The sequence below is a fragment of the Lissotriton vulgaris genome, chromosome 4_1 (genome assembly GCF_964263255.1).
Source record: "Lissotriton vulgaris chromosome 4_1, aLisVul1.2, whole genome shotgun sequence".
NCBI classification, from domain to species: Eukaryota; Metazoa; Chordata; class Amphibia; order Caudata; family Salamandridae; genus Lissotriton; species Lissotriton vulgaris.
Genome location: NC_141691.1, coordinates 140,969,941 through 140,992,750, shown reverse-complemented (window position 1 = coordinate 140,992,750; position 22,810 = coordinate 140,969,941). Strand labels below are relative to the sequence as shown.

At 41.8% G+C, this 22,810-nt stretch overlaps 1 protein-coding gene across 1 annotated transcript in view; it reads left to right on the top strand.

Moving 5' to 3' along the window:
- The window catches only part of ABCB7 (ATP binding cassette subfamily B member 7), a 796,257-nt gene that overhangs the window by 157,011 nt on the left and 616,436 nt on the right, over positions 1–22,810 (top strand). Inside the window, exon 2 of the mRNA XM_086918402.1 lies at positions 16,485–16,565. Within this exon, the coding sequence (XP_086774528.1) occupies positions 16,485–16,565 (81 nt within the window). The remainder of the gene's footprint in view (positions 1–16,484; positions 16,566–22,810) is intronic.

Below are 22,810 nucleotides of genomic sequence, written 5' to 3'. Positions count from 1 at the left end.
GTTATTAAGATTTAAATCATACGTATTCAGACATTTCGTGTCAAATTAAGTTTAGAAAAAACCAAAATTAGTAAGGCCCTCCAGTGGGCAAAGGACATTATGCATCTTAGTTCATGCATCAACGCTTCACTGTGCTCTCTGACTACATATTTGTTTCACATGTCCACGATAGGAAACAAATTTTAAAAAGGGAAATTAATAAGTTTATAAAGAGTCAGCATCAGTTCTTGTCTGATAAGTATGTCAAAACCGCTTTACAGGTGGCAATGCAGTTCTTCATCCTGATTGTGCCCAAACGGGCTCAAAGTTCGAAAGTTCATGATATGTTTGGACTCCTTTTGCCTCAACACCAGTTCGCGATCTCCACATCTTCGATTCGGTCCAACACTTTCAATTCCATAAAAAATTAAGGACTTCCAGTTACCCTTATGTTCCTTTTCCATGTGTCTAGCCATGGCATTACTGCGATCAGAATTGATTGTCGCACGGACATGCTCCAAAATCCGGAGTTTCAGTTCTTTTTTGGTGCTTCCAATATATTTTTGGGAGCATGGGCACTCAAGGGCATATATAACAAACTGAGTTTTGCAATTAATTAATTGTTCAATTTTCCATGTTTTTTTGTTAGCCATCTTTATTTCTTTGGTTGTCTTTGCGATGCAACATACTTTGCATCCTGAGCATTTGTAAAATCCTTTCGGTCTGCGCCAGGCCTCTGGTTTTTTTTGATCCTGAAAGTGACTTTGAATCAGTTTGTCCTTTAAGTTCTTTGCTCTTCGATAGGTTACATTGGGGTGATCACCAACAATTTGAGATACTGTAGGGTCCATGTGGAGAATATGCCAGTTTTTTTTAAGAATCCTTGTAATTGCTTGGTTGGCCGTTGAATGGGTGGTGATGAAGCGTATTTTGTCTGGTTCAACCTCTGTTGATTTTTGTTTGTCCATCAGTAAATCAGTTCTATTGATCGTAGTAGAACGATTAGAGGCAATTTGTATCCAAGTTGGGTTATATTTTCTTTTTAAGAATCTGTTTTTTGCTAGATCATGATGTTTTTTCCGGTCGTTTTCATTTGAGCAAATTCTTTTAATCCGGAGGAACTCTCCATACGGGATATTTTGTAAAAGGCTAGGTTGATGGAAACTCTGCGCGTGTAGGACCGCGTTTGTCGCTGTACTTTTGCGGTGTAGTGTGGTATGTAATACATTGTCTTTGACAAATCTCCGTGTCTAGGAACACGACCCTCGAGTCACTGATTGTATAAGTAAAATGTAAACCAAAATCAGAATTGTTCAAAATTTTGAAGTACGTTTCAAATTCCTCATTTGTTCCTTCCCAAATTAGTAGCAAATCGTCTATATATCTTAACCATGCAATGGTTTTTTGGACTGCTTGGTCATTTTCCGATCTCCATGCCCATGTCTTCTCCCATTGTCCCATTGTAAGGCAGGCATACGACATTTTACTTATACAATCAGTGACTCGAGGGTCGTGTTCCTAGACACGGAGATTTTTGTCAAAGACAATGTATTACATACCACACTACACCGCAAAAGTACAGCGACAAACGCGGTCCTACACGCGCAGAGTTTCCATCAACCTAGCCTTTTACAAAATATCCCGTATGGAGAGTTCCTCCGGATTAAAAGAATTTGCTCAAATGAAAACGACCGGAAAAAACATCATGATCTAGCAAAAAACAGATTCTTAAAAAGAAAATATAACCCAACTTGGATACAAATTGCCTGTAATCGTTCTACTACGATCAATAGAACTGATTTACTGATGGACAAACAAAAATCAACAGAGGTTGAACCAGACAAAATACGCTTCATCACCACCCATTCAACGGCCAACCAAGCAATTACAAGGATTCTTAAAAAAAAACTGGCATATTCTCCACATGGACCCTACAGTATCTCAAATTGTTGGTGATCACCCCAATGTAACCTATCGAAGGGCAAAGAACTTAAAGGACAAACTGATTCAAAGTCACTTTCAGGATCAAAAAAAACCAGAGGCCTGGCGCAGACCGAAAGGATTTTACAAATGCTCAGGATGCAAAGTATGTTGCATCGCAAAGACAACCAAAGAAATAAAGATGGCTAACAAAAAAACATGGAAAATTGAACAATTAATTAATTGCAAAACTCAGTTTGTTATATATGCCCTTGAGTGCCCATGCTCCCAAAAATATATTGGAAGCACCAAAAAAGAACTGAAACTCCGGATTTTGGAGCATGTCCGTGCGACAATCAATTCTGATCGCAGTAATGCCATGGCTAGACACATGGAAAAGGAACATAAGGGTAACTGGAAGTCCTTAATTTTTTATGGAATTGAAAGTGTTGGACCGAATCGAAGAGGTGGAGATCGCGAACTGGTGTTGAGGCAAAAGGAGTCCAAACATATCATGAACTTTCGAACTTTGAGCCCGTTTGGGCACAATCAGGATGAAGAACTGCATTGCCACCTGTAAAGCGGTTTTGACATACTTATCAGACAAGAACTGATGCTGACTCTTTATAAACTTATTAATTTCCCTTTTTAAAATTTGTTTCCTATCGTGGACATGTGAAACAAATATGTAGTCAGAGAGCACAGTGAAGCGTTGATGCATGAACTAAGATGCATAATGTCCTTTGCCCACTGGAGGGCCTTACTAATTTTGGTTTTTTCTAAACTTAATTTGACACGAAATGTCTGAATACGTATGATTTAAATCTTAATAACTGTTTTTTCAGTAGTATATGTGAAGAATGAAATTGGTGCACACAGAGTCTGCCCACTTGAGGGCTCCAATATGATTTTGTTTAAGCAATGTTATGAATTTAATATGTCCAAAATGCAATCATGACCAACACTGACAGGGTCGCCCCTTTTGTGTTAATTTCTGTTTAAATAGATAAAAATCAACGTTTTGCTGCTTTTTGTCCATTAACAAAAACTACATGTCCCAGAAATACCTATGGTACAAACAGGAAGTGACGTAACTTTATTGGGTTCTACCCCTCTTCTCTTTTGTTTATTAAATACAAACTGTTCCCACAACATACTAACCTGTGAGCAAGGTCTCCGTAGAGACCGAAACGCGTTAGGTTTTGCTGGATGCTGAAAATAAAGAAAGAAATTGCTAATCAACTTTAAACCCGGTGTGGTTTTTTGATCTCAACACACGGGAGTGCACGAGGAAAAACCTTCCCTTGGGAAAAGCTGAATAATTTGTTCGCAGCGGGTCCTGCTGCGCCTCGCGTGCACCGCCCTAGAGCGCCCGAGAGCCTCCGCATCTGGGCCAGACGGAATTGATATATATATATATATATATAATATATATATATATATATATTTCCAGGTTTGCCATGTTGCTTGGAAGCGCACACGAGGAACACAGGACACCATTCCTTACAAGAGCATCCTTTATTCCCTTATGAAAATCGAGTTCCTGCTTCCACAAAGTTCGTTTCAGGTCCTACGCTTTTCGAGGCTCCTGCCTCCTGTTCACGGACCACAGTGTTTGAAGACAGCAGCGTCTATGGAAGTCCCGCATTTGATATTCAGTACCTGCCCCCAGGTGGGCTGGCTCCGGTGTCAGGCTGCAGGCATGCTGGGACTTGTAGGATAGGATTTTAACCCTCCAATTCACAGGCACCGGCTGTCAAGAGACTGCACTTTTTCATTGATAGTCACGCTCTCCAGTGAGCGATTGTGAAAGGGAAGCCGGTTTTCTATTTAAAGTGGGTGTTGCTCTCCTGGGAATAAAGGACGCTCTTGTAAGGAATGGTGTCCTGTGTTGTCCTCGTGTGCGCTTCCAAGCAACATGGCAAACCTGAATTTATATATATATATATATATATATATATATATATCTCTTGGATATAAACTTTAGAATATGTAGATTGCATTTGTGATGTTAGTTTCCCCCGTTCGCCTCGAAGGCTTACAAAAAATGGATGGACACTGATGTCAGCTTGCCCATGAGTGCCTTTTTTGAGTCCAGTGACATCAGGCGGAGCTATGGGCATTGTGACTTCCGCGTTGACATTGGAGAACTGTCAAGAAAAGTTTCTGTGGAATGCTGTTGCATTGGGATATTCAGTAGGCGAGGAGTCAGCGGGTAGATTCTGGTGGATACGTGTTACAGAAGATAAGTAACTTGTTCACGCTTCACATTGCCTGAGTGAATCAATCGTGTTGAGCAACCTGATAGATTCAGCTATATCTGCTATAGGAAGGAGAACCTGGGCCGTTTTTAAATGACCCTCAGTTAAAGATAAGCTAGAACAATACATACCTGCTCACAACCTGTGTCCTAAATTTAGTAGCAAGCTAGTAACAAGATCTATTTAATTGCTGATGAAAACATTTGCAGTTTATCTCAGCAAGTTAAGTATGTTAGTAAGATGTAAAGAGCGAATGCAGGAGCTTTGAAGGTGACGCTGGTGTCCGGTATCGCTGTAGAAGCACAGTAGATGTGGCCATAGAGATTCTCTGCCTCGTTAAATTTTTCTAAGGCAGTTCCATGGGATTCAAGATTAAATATAAATTTTATTGCACAATTACTTACAATCATTGCAATCATGTAAAGAATTCATATAAACTACATGGCGAGCACGTGGCAGCACATGGCAAACAAGATGACTGCCAGAAATACAAAACGAATCCCTGCAATATTTAACAGATGGTCCTTTGGCATCCAGTGTTCTCCGGTATCTCTTGACCATCAAACAAAGGAGCAAACTTGCATTCACTTCGGGACCAGGATTCAGAGTCCTGATGCTAGGATCTCTGAAGCAAACCTTGTTTCAAAAGGGGTCAACTCAAGCAAAGCTTCCTCGCCATTCTGGTCAGTCTGTGACTCTCAGCTGGGCGTTAAATACTTGATTAATAATTTCTTCTTTCGGATTTGTGACCCCCGTCTTTGACCCAACACAGTGGCAGGGGGGGTTACCTTCACTTTGGCTTCAAGCTGGACTGGTGCTGACACTGACTCCCCAGGCTGAATCTGATGTCCGGGCCCCTTTGGCAATGGTTGTACGGCAGCAAATATCTATTGGTGGACAGAACAAAAGGTCTTAAGACAAGGCACAGAAACAGAGAGGATAGTCTGAGAATATCTCCTAGTCTTGGGACGTCCCATATATTAGCAAGGCACCCAAGAACCACTTTCATATATCTATGAGAGAGTAAAAAAACATCCTGGACCTATTGGCAAGTATAAAAGGAACTCTTTGGTGAACTGACCAGAGTAATACATCACCCAATCCCAAGCAGCCAAGGAAGTCTGTATTCATTTTCTAAATTGTGAGGAAAAGAGAAAAACAACGCAGACATGCCCTAAATCCTTACATTGGTGTATTCCTTTGTACTAATCTGAAAACCCTCAAAAAAAGGAAATGTTCTACACTTTTACTTATAGATTTTAAACTACTTGTACAGGACTGCAGACACTTCTAAAATGATTCTTCTTAATAAAAGCACCTACATTGTATGCTTAGGACCATGCTCTCATGTTATAGGAGGAACAGGAACATCTAAAACTGCTAATTTAACAGGGTTTCTTATCTATAAAACAATATGTCCTTCAAAAATGTCTACTAAGGATCACATGGGCATCTTTCCTGTGTTCTACTTTTCATGATCCAAACTATGCAACATCCGCTCTAATAAGGACTGTCAGTTGATTTACACAGACTAGCTAATAAAAAACTAGCAATGCCCTTGCAAAACTATGTAGCGTGAGAATAACGTACAATAATGGTGTTATCACCTAAGAATTTTAGAACAAAAACTACCCACATCTAGTTCCCCTTAAATATCAAAATAAGGGAACAACAATCTAGACTACTGATCCTGTCATCATTTCATCAAACAGGATGGGCAGTAACATAACATATATTCTAATTCATTTTATTAATGCTAACCATGTTTAAAACCGTATTACTGAATAGCCAATTAAATGTCTCATTGCTATTTCACAGACAGCTTAGACAAGCTAAAAGAATTGAGAAAAAGAGAGAGCAACATACATATTACCTAGCCTTAATTTGTAGAGGAGCTAGCCTCCTTCCCCCCCATTTTGACAGTTGGAAACCTGAAAAAGGTTTCACTTCTGTCAACACTATCAAGCCCTATTTGTAGAAGCTGGCCATAAACAAAGTTATAGGAGGTACGTAGCACTTTTGAGAGAACTAAAATAAAACATGAATACCCAAACGCCAATCCCTTTTAGCAAATGTACAAGTGAAACATGAGGGCACATGAAGTCAAATAAATTTCATTGCCTCAGCTTTTAAGCATTAGTGCTGCATAAATATGGCAAAGCTTATCTGTTAATCAAAGTTCACATATGCCATTATATCGTTTTCTATCACATGAGTACATAAAGTGCCTTCTTTTGCCAAAAAAGTAAAACTTCTCCTTTTCTCCCCTGTCGTCTTTCAAAAAGTTTGAGAGGTCAAAATGTCAAAGCAGACTTTGCTCTGGGAGCCATGCTAGGCTTCTAAATATAGAACTGACTTTTAACTCTTCCCAGCTGTCCTATTCTGTGTGCGAATGCAGCCCCATTCCCATGTTTGTCAGTTTAGAGTTAAGAAAATAACTTCTGCTCATTTCTGATACATATTTTCAATTATAAGCAGTTTACTTGTCTAACAATAAGTCAGCTGTTTGTATTATACCTAAATGTATGCATTTACTGAGGCCTAAGGCAAGTTAAAAGCTGCTCTGAATGCAGAATTTCTTTTTCAATTGGTGAATTTTGCCCAATTTCGACTTTGATATTTGGAGCACTTGAAAATGAATATCCTATAATTTTTTGCATAATAGTCATCCTCAGAATGTTCTCTAGATAGCCCAGGAGCGAGAAATCAAAAATACATCATATATACCCTTATAAAAATTAGTTTTTTACGCCTGCGCTGAGTGATATTTCATGTGCAAATTTCCTTATTATGCGGTACAACACAACTTAAATTTAATTTTAATGCTAGGAGGTCACAGTATGAGTATTAAACTTTATAAATATTAAAAAACTAATTTAAAAGTACTTATTTATTTTAATCATTTTTTCATATATAATAAATTTTTTTTTTTTTAAATAAAACCAATCATTTTGATAATTTTACATAGGAAAAGCAAGCTTTATTTCTTGCCTATCATATTTAGACGCATTCATTCATAAGCCTAAGCACAGAAGCCTAACTTGAAACATGAAACATTTTGCGCCACTTTTTAAAAGGACAATCATTATTTATTTTCAGAACCAAGAATGTGCTTAGGTAAAAAGGCTTAAGGAAGGAAATCCCTACTTTAAACGTTTTCCTGTTATCTAAAATAATGAACCTGATTTTTGTAACTTTTTAAAACGGCAGTCTGAAATGCAGGATTTTACCCCGTGTTTAACTGACAAAATCCTAGCTGAGTCAACATTCGTGTCTCTCCGTGGCCTCTAATCAAAACAGCTGGTGCTAAGCGGCAGTTAAAACATAGCTGTTCGAAAGCCTTTTTTAGTGATGAAATTTAAGCACAGTGGCAGTCTATTTAAAACTGAAGCCTTTCAATGCATGTTCTATAATATGTGCTTAGTTCAGCAAAATTTACTCAGATGATGTGTGTTGGAACTGGGGTCACCAGTCCCCTAGGGTAGCATGGCACGAGCGGGTAGGCATCCGAAAGCTTATGTGTAAAGCGACCATACAGCACACTCAACCACTGAGTCAGAAACATGGGCACGCAATTAGTGACACCACTCCAGTGAGCTTGTGTAAAAACTCAAGTCAACTTTATTAAGATAGAGCAGGATCAGGGTATTAGGAATTAATCATAAAATTAGCTTCTTAGCTCTCTTTTCAGATACCTGTGTGTCAACACTTGGCATTATACTTCAGTTGAATAAATATTAGATATTCCATAAATATTAAATATTGGATAAATAACAATTATTAGATAAACACAGGCCTGACCTCAGCCTTGCTTCTTGTCAGCACCTGCAAGAGATTCTTTAAAAGACATTCAGATAACATTGCATCCCACTCAGGATAAGTTTGGCAACAAAGGCATAAATATCTCCTTCAAAGCTTTCCATCAGTACATTTCAATACTCCTGCCTGGGAAGAAATAACATTTCCTTACTGCAGTACATTTCCTAGCTCAGGGATAAATGGTGCCTTAAATAAGAGTAAAATATTTCATCAATGGTAGAACATTTCATTCGTGTAGAATAACCTTTTCCTGGGCATAGAACGCTTTAGCCCAGCAACAGTACTCTTTTAGGACCTGCCCAAAGCAGGTTTGACCAGCTAATTCCCCTTTTCATTCCTCCGCACTAAATAGGAGCCTATACATTTCATTAAGGCTAAAACCTTCAGTTAGCAGAAGTGAAACATTCCATACTCCACATTAAACATCCCCTGTAGTAGCTGAAAGTACTTCGGGAACTCTGCATTAAGCAGGAACATCTAACACTTTCCTAGATTAGGGCTACACATTTCATAAGCTATAAAACATTTCGGTAGGCCAGAAAGAACATTCCCCCTAAGCAGATGTAGAACTTCCTATGAGGCCAACGTAACATTTCATTAGGCCAGAATTACCCCACCTCATCAGGTAAGAGTAACCATTCATCTGGCCAGGGTAACCATACATAAGGCTTAGATTAGTATTTTATTAATACCAGATAAACACTGCATCAGGCAACAAGGAGTATTGCATTAGGGCTGAACATTCCATTAAGTAAGTAACCCCTTCCATTACAGCCCCATAGGCATTTGGTCAACCTTTCTTTCCGCAGGGGTAACCATTTCAATAGATACCTGTAGGCATTCCGGGATTGCAGCGCTAACCAGGAACTTACACCTTTTATTAGTCAGGAGGAATAACGTTGCACTGTTCAGCAGTAAACATTTCACTGAGCAACTAAGGGCCTCCAGGAAACACTGCACTAGCCTGAGGCAACACATTCCCTGAAGCAGGAGTAAAACATTTTAGCATCCAAGAATAAACATCTCCTTATGCAGGTATAAACATTTCTTTAGAAACCTGGCATGACCATTCATTAGGCAAAGAGAGTCATTTCAACTCTCCGGATTACCCATGTCACTAATGCTCAGGCAACATCACATTAGGTAAACCCACATTTCTTTAGGCCCACATACCGTAGTTAGTAGAGGGCACAGTTCTTTCGCCAGATCTCAAGGCAACTAGGGGATCCCCTGGGAATGAGACCAGTATCCGACCCCTACCCAGGGGTTAACTATCTCACTCTCAGGCCCAGATGTGGCTGGTAGGACTCTCCCAGTTCAAAGTACTGGCAGGGGCCAATTCGGGTCAACGCGGCCCAACAACAGTCTTCTCCCTCAGGGAGGGGCGAGCTCCGGGCCACCCGGGGCCTTCCACCCTCCTCCCTGCGGGTTTGCTGCCCTGCGCTGTAAATTACGGCCAGCAGGGCCCAACTTCAACTTACTCCCGGGGAGGGGCGAACTCAGGGCCTTCTCCTGCCTTCCGCCCACCTCCCCGGGGTTTACCTTCTTCCCTTCGGCCTCTCGGGCCCTTGCGTAGGCTCCGGGGGCTGGGGGAGGGCTCCGCCGTTGTTGGTGGCAGGAAGGGGCTCCGCTGTCCTTCCTCGCTAGATGCAGGCTGTTCCCGGGCCTTCTGTAGTGCCCTCGGCCTGGGAACCAATCAGGTTGTGGCGCCGGAGGGTCTTGGCCCCAGCGGCCAATCGCGGGGCAGCAATAGCGTGTGCCGAGCCCCAGAGCCAATCCAAGGCTCGCTTGACAGGGGCTCGGCCGCGCGGCCAATCACAGCGCGGCGGGGGCGTGACCTAGTGACGTGCCCCCGTCACGTGATGCGGGATGCCAGCTTAAGGCCTCGTCAGGCCTAAGGCGGCCTGACAGGAATTTGCGGACTCCGGCGGCCCTCTCCTGGTACCGGGGGTCGCCACAACGATGTCCCCAGCGGGGAGCCTCCTCAAACCGGACGCCTGGTCGTGGCAGTGACGAGGGCCGAAGCAGGACTTCGCGAGGCAGCGCCAGCTATCCCCCAGGTCAGGGAGTGAATCGGCCTCCCACTCAGGGCTCTCCAAGGACCCGGGCTGCAGCGGTGAGTGGGGGGGTGAGTTAACACACGGTCCCAGCGCAGAGGGGGCCACAGCGCTTCACGCGCAGTTACAATAATAGCACTCCTGGCAGCAACAGTCTTTAGGCTCACAGCGCTTCTGAGGGCACGGCAAGGGAGCGCTGTAGAGCAGTACAGGCACAGGTCACAGTGCTTTATAGGCACAGGCAGACTTTAGCGCTTTGTATGGGTTCAAGCTAGGAATGCAGCAGGACAGCAGTCCAAATAATAATTCAGTTCAGCGCCTGGCAGTACAGGTAGTTTAGTCAGGGAGAGCTAAACACTCAGCTCAGGCAGAACATGTAGTTCAGTAGAACCAACAGGACAGACCACGCGTCCGTGGCAAACCAGAAAGAGGGATCCCAGATTGCGTCAGGGGGCACAGGGAGCAAAACAGCGCCAATACCTGGGTGGTTCTTCAAATCTCCTGTGGTGATTCAGTCTCTTTTTGGCGCTGCTGTTTGTTGTGCCTTTGTTTCTTCTTAGCGCTTTATGTTTCTTGCGCCCTTGTAAGTTTCAGTTGGTTTCTTGTTTCCTTGAAGGGGGGGGGGGGGGGGGGGGGTTTGGAGATGATGGCTGGTATCAAGTCTCCTCAGCCAGTTCCCTTCAAGCAGACCGGGGGTTCCCCTTCCGCTGGGCCAGGTCAGAGGGGCAAATTCAGGATACCTCAACACTTGATAGGCAGCACCTGGGCCCTGTCTCTACCAGTGTCATAGGCCCCTATCTAGGCCCCACTGCCTACAGCTCCTGCGTAGGTTCTCCCCCAGGTCTGCGCTCCCTCAGTCTCCCAGGAAAGTTTCCCTCCCTCTCCTTTTATAGTGCCAGTTGACAGTTGGTAGTGGCAGTTGGTGTCACCTCACATCTTCCAGAAGGTACCAGAGGCTTCCAGGAGGTTCCACCACTCTACCTATTGGCAGGCTAAGATGGATACATTGCCTGAGTGTTCCAGCCAGCCCCTGGCTACTAGAATGCGCCAACGTAGACCACGCTGCAGCAGCAGAGGTCAGTGGCGGCCATGTTAGGGGTAGGAAGTACCTGTACTTTAACACTAGTTTTACACTACACAGGCCCTTCTTCACTACACAAGGCCTATACCCTTTTGTTACAATAAGGGCATTCTAAATTAAAAGGGGTAAAAAGCAAATAATTTCTGTGGAAAGGGCCAAGTCCCACAATGTGTTTGTCTGTTTATATCTAACACAATGTATCTAAGGGAAATGTAGTAATATTTTATAATTGTTTATTTATTGCAAAACACACAATTTCGTTTTTGAGGCCTATTTTATTTCCTATTCAATGTGAATTCTAATTTTATCTTTTAAGCATTGTCAGTTTGTACATGTGCATAGTTGCTTACTCTATAAATTTAATAGTAACATGCAGTTATTTAGAATATCATACGGTTCATTTCTGGATTTTTATTATTTTTATTTAATATTAATTAAATGACATTTTGCATAACAGACTGATGACAGCAAGAAAACACAAACAAACACATTGAGCTCATTCCAGACATCTACAGAAGGGATCATACACTCAGAACACATGATGCAGCGCGCTTAAGAGCCAAAATTTCACAAATCGCGCAATCGCTATTTACTTACAGAAGTATCACTAATGTGAAACCACGAACCACATGGACATTTAAACACATGATTAACCCACAGATCAATACTTAGGACAGAAACAAAGGACAGTCCACAGACTGTACTTAAACCAAACAATTTGTAAATAATAGTTGTAAGTCATATTTACAAGAAGAGCTTCTCAATAGTATTCCAAAAGACTGCAAAAAAACCAGCCCAACAAACTGTTTTATTTCCAAGAAGCCAAAATACACTCAATTCACCAGCTTTGTCTGGCCGAACACCAAAAAATCGCTCTGCATTTCTCCATTTATAAAAGTGTGCAGAAAAGGATCCTTGTTTGTATTATTGTCATAATTAATTCACCAAGGAAGAAAGGTTTTTATACCTAAACCTATTTAGGTATTCCGTCAGGGAGCCGGCTAATTCACTTCACATCTCACTATGGTACCTCCAAAAAGCAACACATTCTCCAATGTGTGCTTGAAACAGGCACACCAAAAATAGTACAAAATATGCAGTACTATAATTAAAGTAGCACTTGAGGTACTCTTGTACTATGTGCCGTTCAAATCAATTCAAAACAGAGAAAAATCTCCTCATTACCTTCCTATATAAATTGCAATTTACATATTACATACATACATATACAAATATTGGCCAATCCTACTAAAGCCACAGTAAGCGTTACTAAACTACCTTGCCAATCCAAGGCAACAAAAACCAACAGCAGGCGCCGCAGAACAACTCTTACCAAACAAATGGTTGTCCAAATTCTAACTGCCAAGTCTGAATGACCTAACGGTCCTTTTTAGAATACTCACGCCAAAAAGGTTCTCAGTCAGGAGTGACATCATGTGGACGATCAAAATCGGGAAGATCAGAAATATACTGGGCTGCAGAGACAGAGAATCCCCAGAATCTCCATGCACCTCCTTAGAAGAGTCCTGTCCTCCACAGTAGATTTGTTTCCTGGCAAGATCACTCCTTATAGTCACTTCTCTGATGAGGTCCACGTTGGAGCCCCATTTGTAGAAAATAGAAACCTTCTCAGGGGTCCCACTGATACTTGGTCCTTTTAAACCAACAAAGAAGAAATTGGCACAGAAGCTAAAATATAAAAGTAACATCTTTATTAACCTAAAATGAGGGTGACTACGTCACACAGAAGCCTTAGCAACTGAATGAGGCAGTCTGAGGAGTACAGAAAACAGACGCCTTGTATATGCTAAGGGTTACATAGTCGGCATAAGACCAAGGGGCAGTCCTGGCACATGTAAGCATGCAAAAGGACTAATATGGGCATGCAAGATCTGCTTGCTCAACAAAGTGGGAGGAGAGTTACTTCTCTATACAGCAGCAAAAATAGCCTGACATTTCTACAAGAAGAGCATGTGCATTCTACTAGCTAGGCCCTTCTGAGCATGTGCAAAGGTGGAAGATGCTAAATATAGTTCATTTCTAGGCAGATTACAAGAGCAGTCAACACTGAGGGAGGACAGAGCACATGGCGAGCACGTGGCAGCACATGACAAACAAGATGACTGCCAGAAATACAAAATGGCTTTCAGCTCATGCTAACAAATCCCTGCAATATTTAACAGTAGCTGAGAACGAAGTGTGCAGTTCAGAGTTAATCTTGGGGTTTTAATGATCGATTGCATGATTGTATTGCTTATACAGGCTGAGATGCTATATAATGGGGTGCCTCAGTTTATTAGTCTGACAACACACTGTTCTGTTTTCCAGGTTTCCTTGTTAGGGGCTGCAGCATGTTGGTATGAGAGGGTATATTATCTGGCATTCATAATGTATGAAGGATTGTGATATAGTTTGCTACGTACACTAATGCATAAATAATAGGTCTGTTTTTTTGTTCTCCATAAAAAAAATTCGCTTATTAAGAACATTTAGGTTAAAATTTCTATCAACGATTAAAATATGACTCAGGACCCATTCTCTGAGTATGTCTCTTGCAAGGCTTTTGGATTCATTAACGTTGTTACCGCTGTCATAAATTACATAGTGCAAGCTGCAAATTACAGAGTCACCTCTCCACAGGAATTCTCTGCCTGTTTCCATGTTTGAAGGCAATTCCAGCACCATTATTTTATAGGTCCAAATCTGTCCCAAACGTCCTTTGAGATGTTTGCTTCTTGTTCAGTTACCTTGGATGATAGAATAGCCTGTTATTTATATACCATAGAGGTTGCAACCCTCTAATATTAAGATTGAAATAATTAGGTGTTATTTCACTTATATGAGTCTAAAAGATGCACCTTATCACTGCATGGTCTTAGGAGGGCACATGCAGAGTTACGCCTCCAAGATTTCAAACCGTGTCTATCACCGTTGAATTTGTGCTTTGCGAGAGGTATTGGGAATAAGAAATGCTCTTTGGCTTTGATGATAAATGATGCAGTCTGTGACCTCCATTTTGTCTGTAATTAATTTGGCACAAGCTCTTTGTGTTTGTTGCTATCAATTTGTAGATGCACAGAAAGTACTGTCATATTTTTGTCTTGTATTGCCATCTTTGTACACTAGCATCTGCTTCTCTTCAGCATAATAATGAAATGATGAGTTACATCAAATACGCAAAAAGAGTAGTTTCATAAAAACTTTATAGATTGCAGAGAACAGAGGTGTTCCTTATTTGAACCACATTGGCTACAAGGCAGGAAAAAGGAAGAGTCCTTTCTGAATACAATTAGACCTCTTAAAACCCAATGTGCAAGACATCAAACTAATTCACTATTGCCTGGGAATGCACTTGTACCTTAAAGAACAGATTCAGAAAGGCCTGTCTGCTGTGTCAAAGGGAACACTGAGTCCCAGCAGGCAGATGGATGGTTTGTCTTCCCTGATCAGTTTGTTAGAACCACGTCATCTTGTGTGTCCTCTAATAGGATGTTCATGGTAGGGACAGAAAGCCAATTAGTTTTGGTCCTCCAAGGCGAATTTATCAAATAGTTGCTGCCATTGACTGACTTCTATCTTTTAAATGATTTTAGAGGCAATGAGTAATGTACCAAGAGGTCTGTAATTACCAAGCTGCATGTATGCCCTAATAGAGGTTTTCTTGCAGAGATTTGCGTATTACATTCTGTCAATTATCTTTTGATTAACTGCAAGGCCAAGAGAGCAATTTTATTTGGGAAATTTGTGATCATTTCATCTGACGAAGTTCACAGGTCAGGCAGTAGGTTTCACATTAACTTAAATACGGAGCATTACATCACTGATTACTTGGTTGAAACAGGAATTGTCGGGCAGGGGCAGCGGTGAGAGGCAAAAGTGGTGCAGTTGGAACCGTACTGGTCCTAGCAGTCACCTATACGTTGTTCTTGTGAAATCATTTTTCCTTGGGTATAGGTCTCTATATCCATGCATAATCCTGCAGTGAATGTGGAGTCAGTGGCCAATGCTGATGGGATACTGGATCCAGACACGGTGCTCACCTGTTGAAGTCTAAATTCTAAAGACTGAAGCCGCATAGCTGAGCGGACGCGCTTTGAAATGCCGATCCGAGATTGGTAACTCCTCAATGATGATCACCAAGATCACGCACGGATAGCCAGACAAGAGGAAACAGGGCATCTGTGGTTACCCCATATTAACGGAGACATCATTATAATCTCCAACTAATGAATATTGGAAAATATTACAAGTGATCCTGGTATTCTCCAGAAAAAATTCGCCAGTGGATATGGTTATACCTGGACGAATACTAAAAGTCAATTTCGAATAGATATTCATCAAACCATAAAAGAAGACCCCCTGACAGAATAGAACATCAGGATGTCTGACTCATGAAGATCTGGCGCAATACTCCTTCCCTGTCCCCGCCCTGAAGAAGACCCGCTAGAGACCCACAAATAAGGTGTCCATAGGGTCGAAACGTCGACAGACTCTCGCAAAGGACCAGCCAACCATGTCCGACACACCACATCTATTCAATATAGTGTGTCGGTTTTGAGTATTAGCGAAATAAGAATCGGCCTTTCTAATTCTTTCCTTTCCCTTTATGAATCCTACACTCACGTGTATATAGATCACTAATTGTTATGTCACTGTGTCACATCTATTTCACACTATGTCACCTTGCTCACCAATTTGAATTGTTGCGCCGTAATTTGTAAATTTTAATGCATATCTAAAGGTGTCAGTTGATGAGAACAAACAAAATCATGAATGAAAAATAATTCAGCAATTAAAAATCATACTGACCCCTGCCGGTGTTTGGTTTTGCACTCTTTTGGCCTATCAGAGGTAGCATAATAAGTAGGAATGTTATGCTTATATTTCAGTTGAAGATAAATACATGATTTAAAGTAATTGTGTTCATACCCGACGGAACCATTGTTGAAACTATTGAAGTCTAAATTATAGCAACTACTGGGTATCCCCAGGTTGTTTTGTGGAAAAATTGGCCATGATGGTAGAATAAGAATCGTGCCCGCTTCTCTACAATTTTTTCTTTGGTTTTTCTACCGTTGTTGGATGGTATGCCACAGTAGGTGCTGCGAAGTGAGATTTTGGGACAATAGGGAAGCGTTTGGTGGTCCAATCTGAGGTGCATTTCAGGGGACCCTGCAAGTTATCCGCAGATCTCTTCGAGCAATTTTATTTTTATGCCCTGCATGATGCTAGTCTTCTGATGCAAGACCTAATGTCTCTTAATACTAACTACTACTTATTTATTCATGCAGAGTTTTGTTTCTGAACAGTTGTCTGGTAACGTTGAGTATAATATGATTTTTATCTGTTGCTTTTTTTCTTTCCTAGAGCCCACAACCTTTCCTGAGGCCAGGCACAAGACGCGGTTTGGGAGGCGACCATTCCAGGCACATCTTGAATATCGCAAAGGTATGATTTAACAGGATGATGGTTATTTGAACTATGGGAAGCCACTTACTTTTCATCTTTTGCACAATGCTTTTTCCTGTTTCTCTCTTGTTTGAGAGGCAAAAATCTTTTTATCTTTGAAAACATGCAAAACCGTGCTGCCATATTGATGCTTTACAAATTGTTCTCGGTTGCTTAAAATCAATGCTAGTAGAGTAAGGTGTTGAAAAATCCTTTATGTAACGTAATTACAGACTTTTAAAACTTGCATTTATCCAATACCTTTTGTCCCACTTTAGCAGTGACTTGTATAAGCCTGTTTCAGTTGATGGCTTTCAGCAACTCCTTTTTGCTAAGCAGTATAGGGCTAACAATTTTACTGTTTCTTTCTGCATTCTAATCTATATTTTACACCACTTTTTGTGATTTTTAACAGCATAACATTTATAAGGAACTGTGCTGTACCTATCTTCAGTTTCCATATATCCATAAACAAAATATAATGATAAAATCACTATCACTATCACAATCACTGGTGATAGTTCCTTGACTCGCTCTTGCACACGTTGGAGTATTTTATTATTCAAGCTATCTTGGGCCTCAATCTTGCATATGTGTTTTGTAAACAGTCTGTGCTCTTTAGGTGAAGTGGTCAATCAAATACTATTGATGTGCCTTTGCGTCCCAGACTTTTGCTGGAGTCTTTAGTGGAGCCTGGCCTTTTAACCCCTGTCACCTGCACACTGTTCCTGTGACCGATTTTAGTCTGTTTGTAGACGATTACATCTTCAAATGTACCTGATGAAGCTGCTTATCCGAAGTCCTCACAAACGCCAATATTAACCCATATAATACACGTATGAAAGGAAACGAATTTATAAGGATTCACGTTGAGGCATGAACAAACACAAAAAAATCACTTAGTAGAAGAGATTTATAATGTAGCAACTATGAAAAAAATACTGAGTCAACAAATGCTCTCACTCCCTGTAACTCCGTTGAAGAGGCAGGGCGAAGATACTCCTACTCATTGTGCAGCCTTTTCTGAGTAAGGTGCTCCTGTGAGAAGCACTGGAGCACACATTTACAGGATTATTGGCGTTTTCTACCAGCCTACCTAAATGTTCCGAAGGATATTGGGCACTTTACTCTCAAATGTATTGGATACAAATGGTAAACAAACATTCTAGTGGATATTTCTGGACTGTGACGTCTCTGAATGATTTTAGGGGGCATGAAGTCTATATAAATGTGCCCATCTTTGAGTGAAGGGAAAACATATGTTGGACGAATGTGATCAATGAATATGGCTGCTTAGTTGTGGAAGGAGAACCAGCCTAGGCTGAAGCAACCTGACGCAAGTAGCCTATGTTAGTTCAGAAAATGAATTCCCCTACAAGGGTGCAGGTTCAAGGGCACTGGTGGGTGAAGGCCTCCACAGCTATTCATTGTGCCTCAAGCCTGCTCAAGAAGTGTTTGGATTTAACTGCAAAAGGAGGGCTACTTGAACTATCCTTTTCTCTCCCAGTGTAATAATGAATCTCAAATGAGGTCTAGCACGTGCCATCAGGACTTTGACACTAGAGAGTTTTATTGAAAGTGTCCAGATGAGTGTTGAAGTGAACAGTCAATTTGGTGCTTCGAATCAACATCCAAAACCAAAGAAAAGCGGACTTTAATCCTAGGGCGCAAAGCAACATATCACAAAATCGTTTTTGATATGTCTATGGAATACTGTCTGAGGCAGGGTCAGACTCAATAGTATATACTAAACAAATTATACTAGCACATTTAGGCCAAATGTAAAAATATTATTTAATACATAATATCCCACGGCCAAATCCGAAAATGCTATTGAATCTTACAAATATAAGAAGTGTGCTGTAGAAAGGCTGGTTCCCTGCCATGTTTACATCTATATCATCCAATGCATGCATCATGGCAGCGCTTCTTTCCCCAATATGTCCCAAAGGAGGTGTTTCATTCTAGAGTTCCTGTCAGAAACTGGTCAGTTGTAAGGGCTTACCATACCTAAAGCGTGAGTCTTAATATTCCAGGTATTGCACTCCACAGGATACAGTAAGAAGGTGTGTCTCCGTCTTGAAAACATGCTTGCCCCTTACGCCCCATTGTATACAACATACACAGTGACTGACAACTATGGAAAAGGAATCCATGTGCAGGCATGTTCCATGAGACGGTAGAGCTGGTTGAGGATCTTGTCGAAATCCCTAGAACCATGTGCAGCTGCACCTTCAAGAGGGCAATATCCGCTCCCCATATAAGTTAACCCCTCTAATGAACACCGGGCTATACACCATAGGGGTGGAGAGCTTAGTCTGATACCCTGTTACTCAAATCTAAAATGAATGAATAATTGTCACAAATATGCGATTTATTGACTAAAAGTTTCCCTCAAATATAGTGGCTGTTAGAGGGACATGAAAATATGGTTTAAATATGGAAACCAAAGGAGCATGGCCAGGAGGCCAAAATTATGGATTTTTAACTGTGGAGCTCCTGACCTGGGAACTTGTGTGCAACATCCCGACTCCCATGCTTCCGAGGGAAATGGTTTGAAACTCCTGGTCGGGTTATCTTTTTTTAGTTTAAATTATTTTTATTGCTCATTTTATACCCCCCCTAACCAGTTGGCTCCCTCTACATGACCAGTCTTTCATCAGATTGAAACCGCTGTCCTGTAACACTCTTGCTGACTCCCGACAGTCCCAGACCAAGATATCCTTTTATAATCAACAAGTCCTAGGGCCCGTTCACCTTCCGGCACGTGAGGCCGCTATAGTCTTAATTCATGTATGTCAGGACTAGGTTTCATGATTTATTAAACTGGTTGGGTTTCCATGACCAATCTTGGGTGATATTTTGATAGCACAATAAGAACCAAAGTTTATACAACCAAAACACATAGACTGGACCAGTGACGTGTCCTCAAAATGATAGAATAGTACGTTTAGCAGCCAAAAGGAGGTGCAATATTCGCTTTAGCTGCCAGGGAGTGCGCGGGGTATATTTCTTCTGCTCGTTATCCATCAGGGGGAAGTCTAGCAATTTACCTATAGTTTGGCCAGGATACTGTGAAGCCTCCATGAAAATTGTCTTAAAAGTACTCCACAGTCGTGCGTGCAGCCAAAGAATATGCACCTGAGATCCTACCTCCCACAATCCCTCCAAGCTAATAGTCGCACCCCTGCCAGCCCGAGCACATGAGAAATTATTGGTGCCGGTGATTATCTCCTGAAACTAATTTACATTCAAAGGCAATACAGAGTTATTCTCCCATTGTACCTAAAAGAGAAGCTTGTGTATGGGGTCTGGTGCGTTGAGGAGGGCATATATCTTCGATACTAGGTATTTAGTAGAGGAATTTTTCAAAATGGGTTTGTTTCCTAGTCGCGCCATATCTGACGCTGCACTGGGATATCCAATGTCTACTTTGTAAGTAATGAAAGCGTTCACTTTCAGGTATCTCATAATGTTTACTATGTTCAAATTATTTCAATGCAACATTTGAATAGAAATTCTAGAGCCTATAGCAATCCTTTTTTCCCCTATCCCCATCCCTGGTATGAATCTCGGTTCCTGACTATCCGCGAGAGCCATGATGGGAATGCGATGACACCCTCCCTAAAGACAATAGAGTCCCATACCCCTATAGTTGCTCTAGTTATAGGCCAGGTTCTGGTGAGTAAATCGCCACTGCTTGTCTGTTCCCCCTTCAGCCATTCTTTCATATATCTTAGCTGAGAGGCTTGGTAGTAATGCAGTGCAGGTTTTGGCACTTCACCTTACTTTCCCACTTGCTCAGATATATGTCGAACAAACCGCTGCTAGCCATGCAATGTCCTCTTTTCTTAGGGTAAGTGGTAGAGTTTGCAACATATACAAGATTTGTGGTAGTAGCGTTATATTTTAAGCAGCTGTGCTACCCATTCAGGAAAGTGTGTGATTTTTCCAAGTGGGCAAAGTGGATTCGTGCAGCAGCAATAAAAAAGATTTCTGGTGCAGGCCAGTAGATTAGACATCAGCAGAAGGCTTAGGCTTAAGACTGTCTTGAGACCTGCGAAACTGTGTCGTTTGTATTAACCTGTGACATGCCACAATATCTCAAGGGGAATCGATGAGGGATGTAATTCAAAGAATAGTTAATTATACAGTATAAATTAATTTATGACAAATAGTCCCAGGAACACGGTTAAATGCAATTATATGATCAGCGCAGAAATGCAGATAAGATCTCACAAATCAAAATTCAGAATCAACCCTGCTTCTTAAGTTGTGTACTAAATGCGGAGGTGAACACTTTGTGCTCATGAAGACATATTGAATGGCGCAAGTGAAACAAGTGGGAAAAAAAGATACAGAATGCCTCAGTGTATTGGAATAGAATAAACACGAAGCTATGAATGACTCAATACATTGATGAGGAAGTTTTGTAGAATCATGTCCTAATAAGCGGTCTAAATGTAGCTTTTGCAAGTCGATGGCGTTTCGACCTTCATGACTGGAGGTCATCGGGGCATAAAAAACACAACTTTGTATGCTAGCCGCCTAATGGGTGAAATATGACAGAAGATATAAAGATTGAAGTACCAAGTGAAGCAGGTACATAAAGTTATCGAGGCACTAATAAAAAGTACCTGAGAGGTTTCGTAGGTACCTATAGATCTAGAGAAGACAAAAAAAGGAGGAGTAGCATTAGCCAGCATTGTCAATTGGACGGCCCTTAAATAAAATAAAAAAACTGGAAGGGTGGGGGGGGCGGCACTTGCATGGGAGGATTCTGGCAAGGCTTGAGAATCCAATGACCGGGCAACAGTCCGCAGCTCATGTCCACAAAGGTGCGGCTGTACGAGATGGGATAGTGCCACAGAATGAACTGAGAAGGAAGGAGACGCCCCCTAATTATTATATGATCTGGGGTAAGTTGAGATGAGCTATGATAGATTGGAGGGCAGCTCATCTAGTAGCGATGCCCCCCCCCCCCTGGAAGAGTGGGAGTGGAATTTCTCAATTCAGTGGTCTTAGGAAGATACCCTGGGCACAGGCAAGGGATGTAAAACAATGAATGAAATATAATAGTGCGCCATCTCATGACCAGGGCGCTTCCTTCAACCAACAAGAGCCCTTCGGTTGAGTCATGTTGATTTAAAGACTTTTCCCTGTTTAAACTCCTATTAGAGGGGGTTGTGGATCTGAAGTGACTGCATAGGCTGGGTGAGGAGGATATTGTCTGCAAAGGCAGACCGTTTAAATATATCATGGCTAAAGGAGATGCCTTTAATTCTGGCGGTGTCCTCTGATTCTCTGGAAAAGGGCGTTCAAGGAAATGGTCACAAAGAAGGAGGATGGAATAAGGTATGGGCGACTGCACTGGCCAACAGACTTTGATCAGTGCGAATAAAGGTAGTAATTATAGAACAATCTGACTTCATGCCAAAGAGGGCCACGCGGCAAAACATCCGTTGTCTGCACAACGCATTTGCACTAGCGCCTAGGCTACCCGAGGCCCAGGCACTCCACCTAGAGGACTTCCACAAGGCGCTTCATTCTGTCAGGTGGGACTACCTGTTTTGCCTGTTGCAGAAACGTACCTTTGGGCCAATATTTATCACCTGGACCTGCTAGTATATATCAATCTCCAGACGCAAATGAGGGTGGGAGGTTTGCGATCTGCCAATTCCCAATATACAGGGGGACTAGACAGGGATGCCCCTGTCCCCTCACTGTTTGCATTTGCAATCAAGCCCCTAGCAGGATGGTTACGGATAGATGCCCTGGTAAGAGGAACTGGAGTGAGCATTGGAGCATCTCGGACAGGGTCACATTATATGCTGACGATGATCTCATTTTTCTGGACCATCCCTTGACTCCGGACTGAGAGTTCTTCAGATCTTGGGAGTTTTTGGGACTTATTTTTGGCTTACCATTAACCAACCCAAATTCTCGATTAACCCCATGGTGCACCCCCACCACACCCCTCTGAATCGGATCTCGGTTGGGCGGCTGTCATAGATATGTCAGTAGGGCTTCCACTATATGGGAGTGTACATGACTGATGTTCCCTCCTGGCCTTGGGTCCACAACATTAAACCTCACCTAGACTGGTTGTCCTGAGATGTCAGTTTCTGGATGACACTGCTACTGTCCATCCTTAGAGGCCGGCTTTTTATAACATGGTTGTTCTGCACCAGCTGCAGAATGGGAAACGGCCACTACAACGAGGCCGTTTCAACTAAAACCTTAAC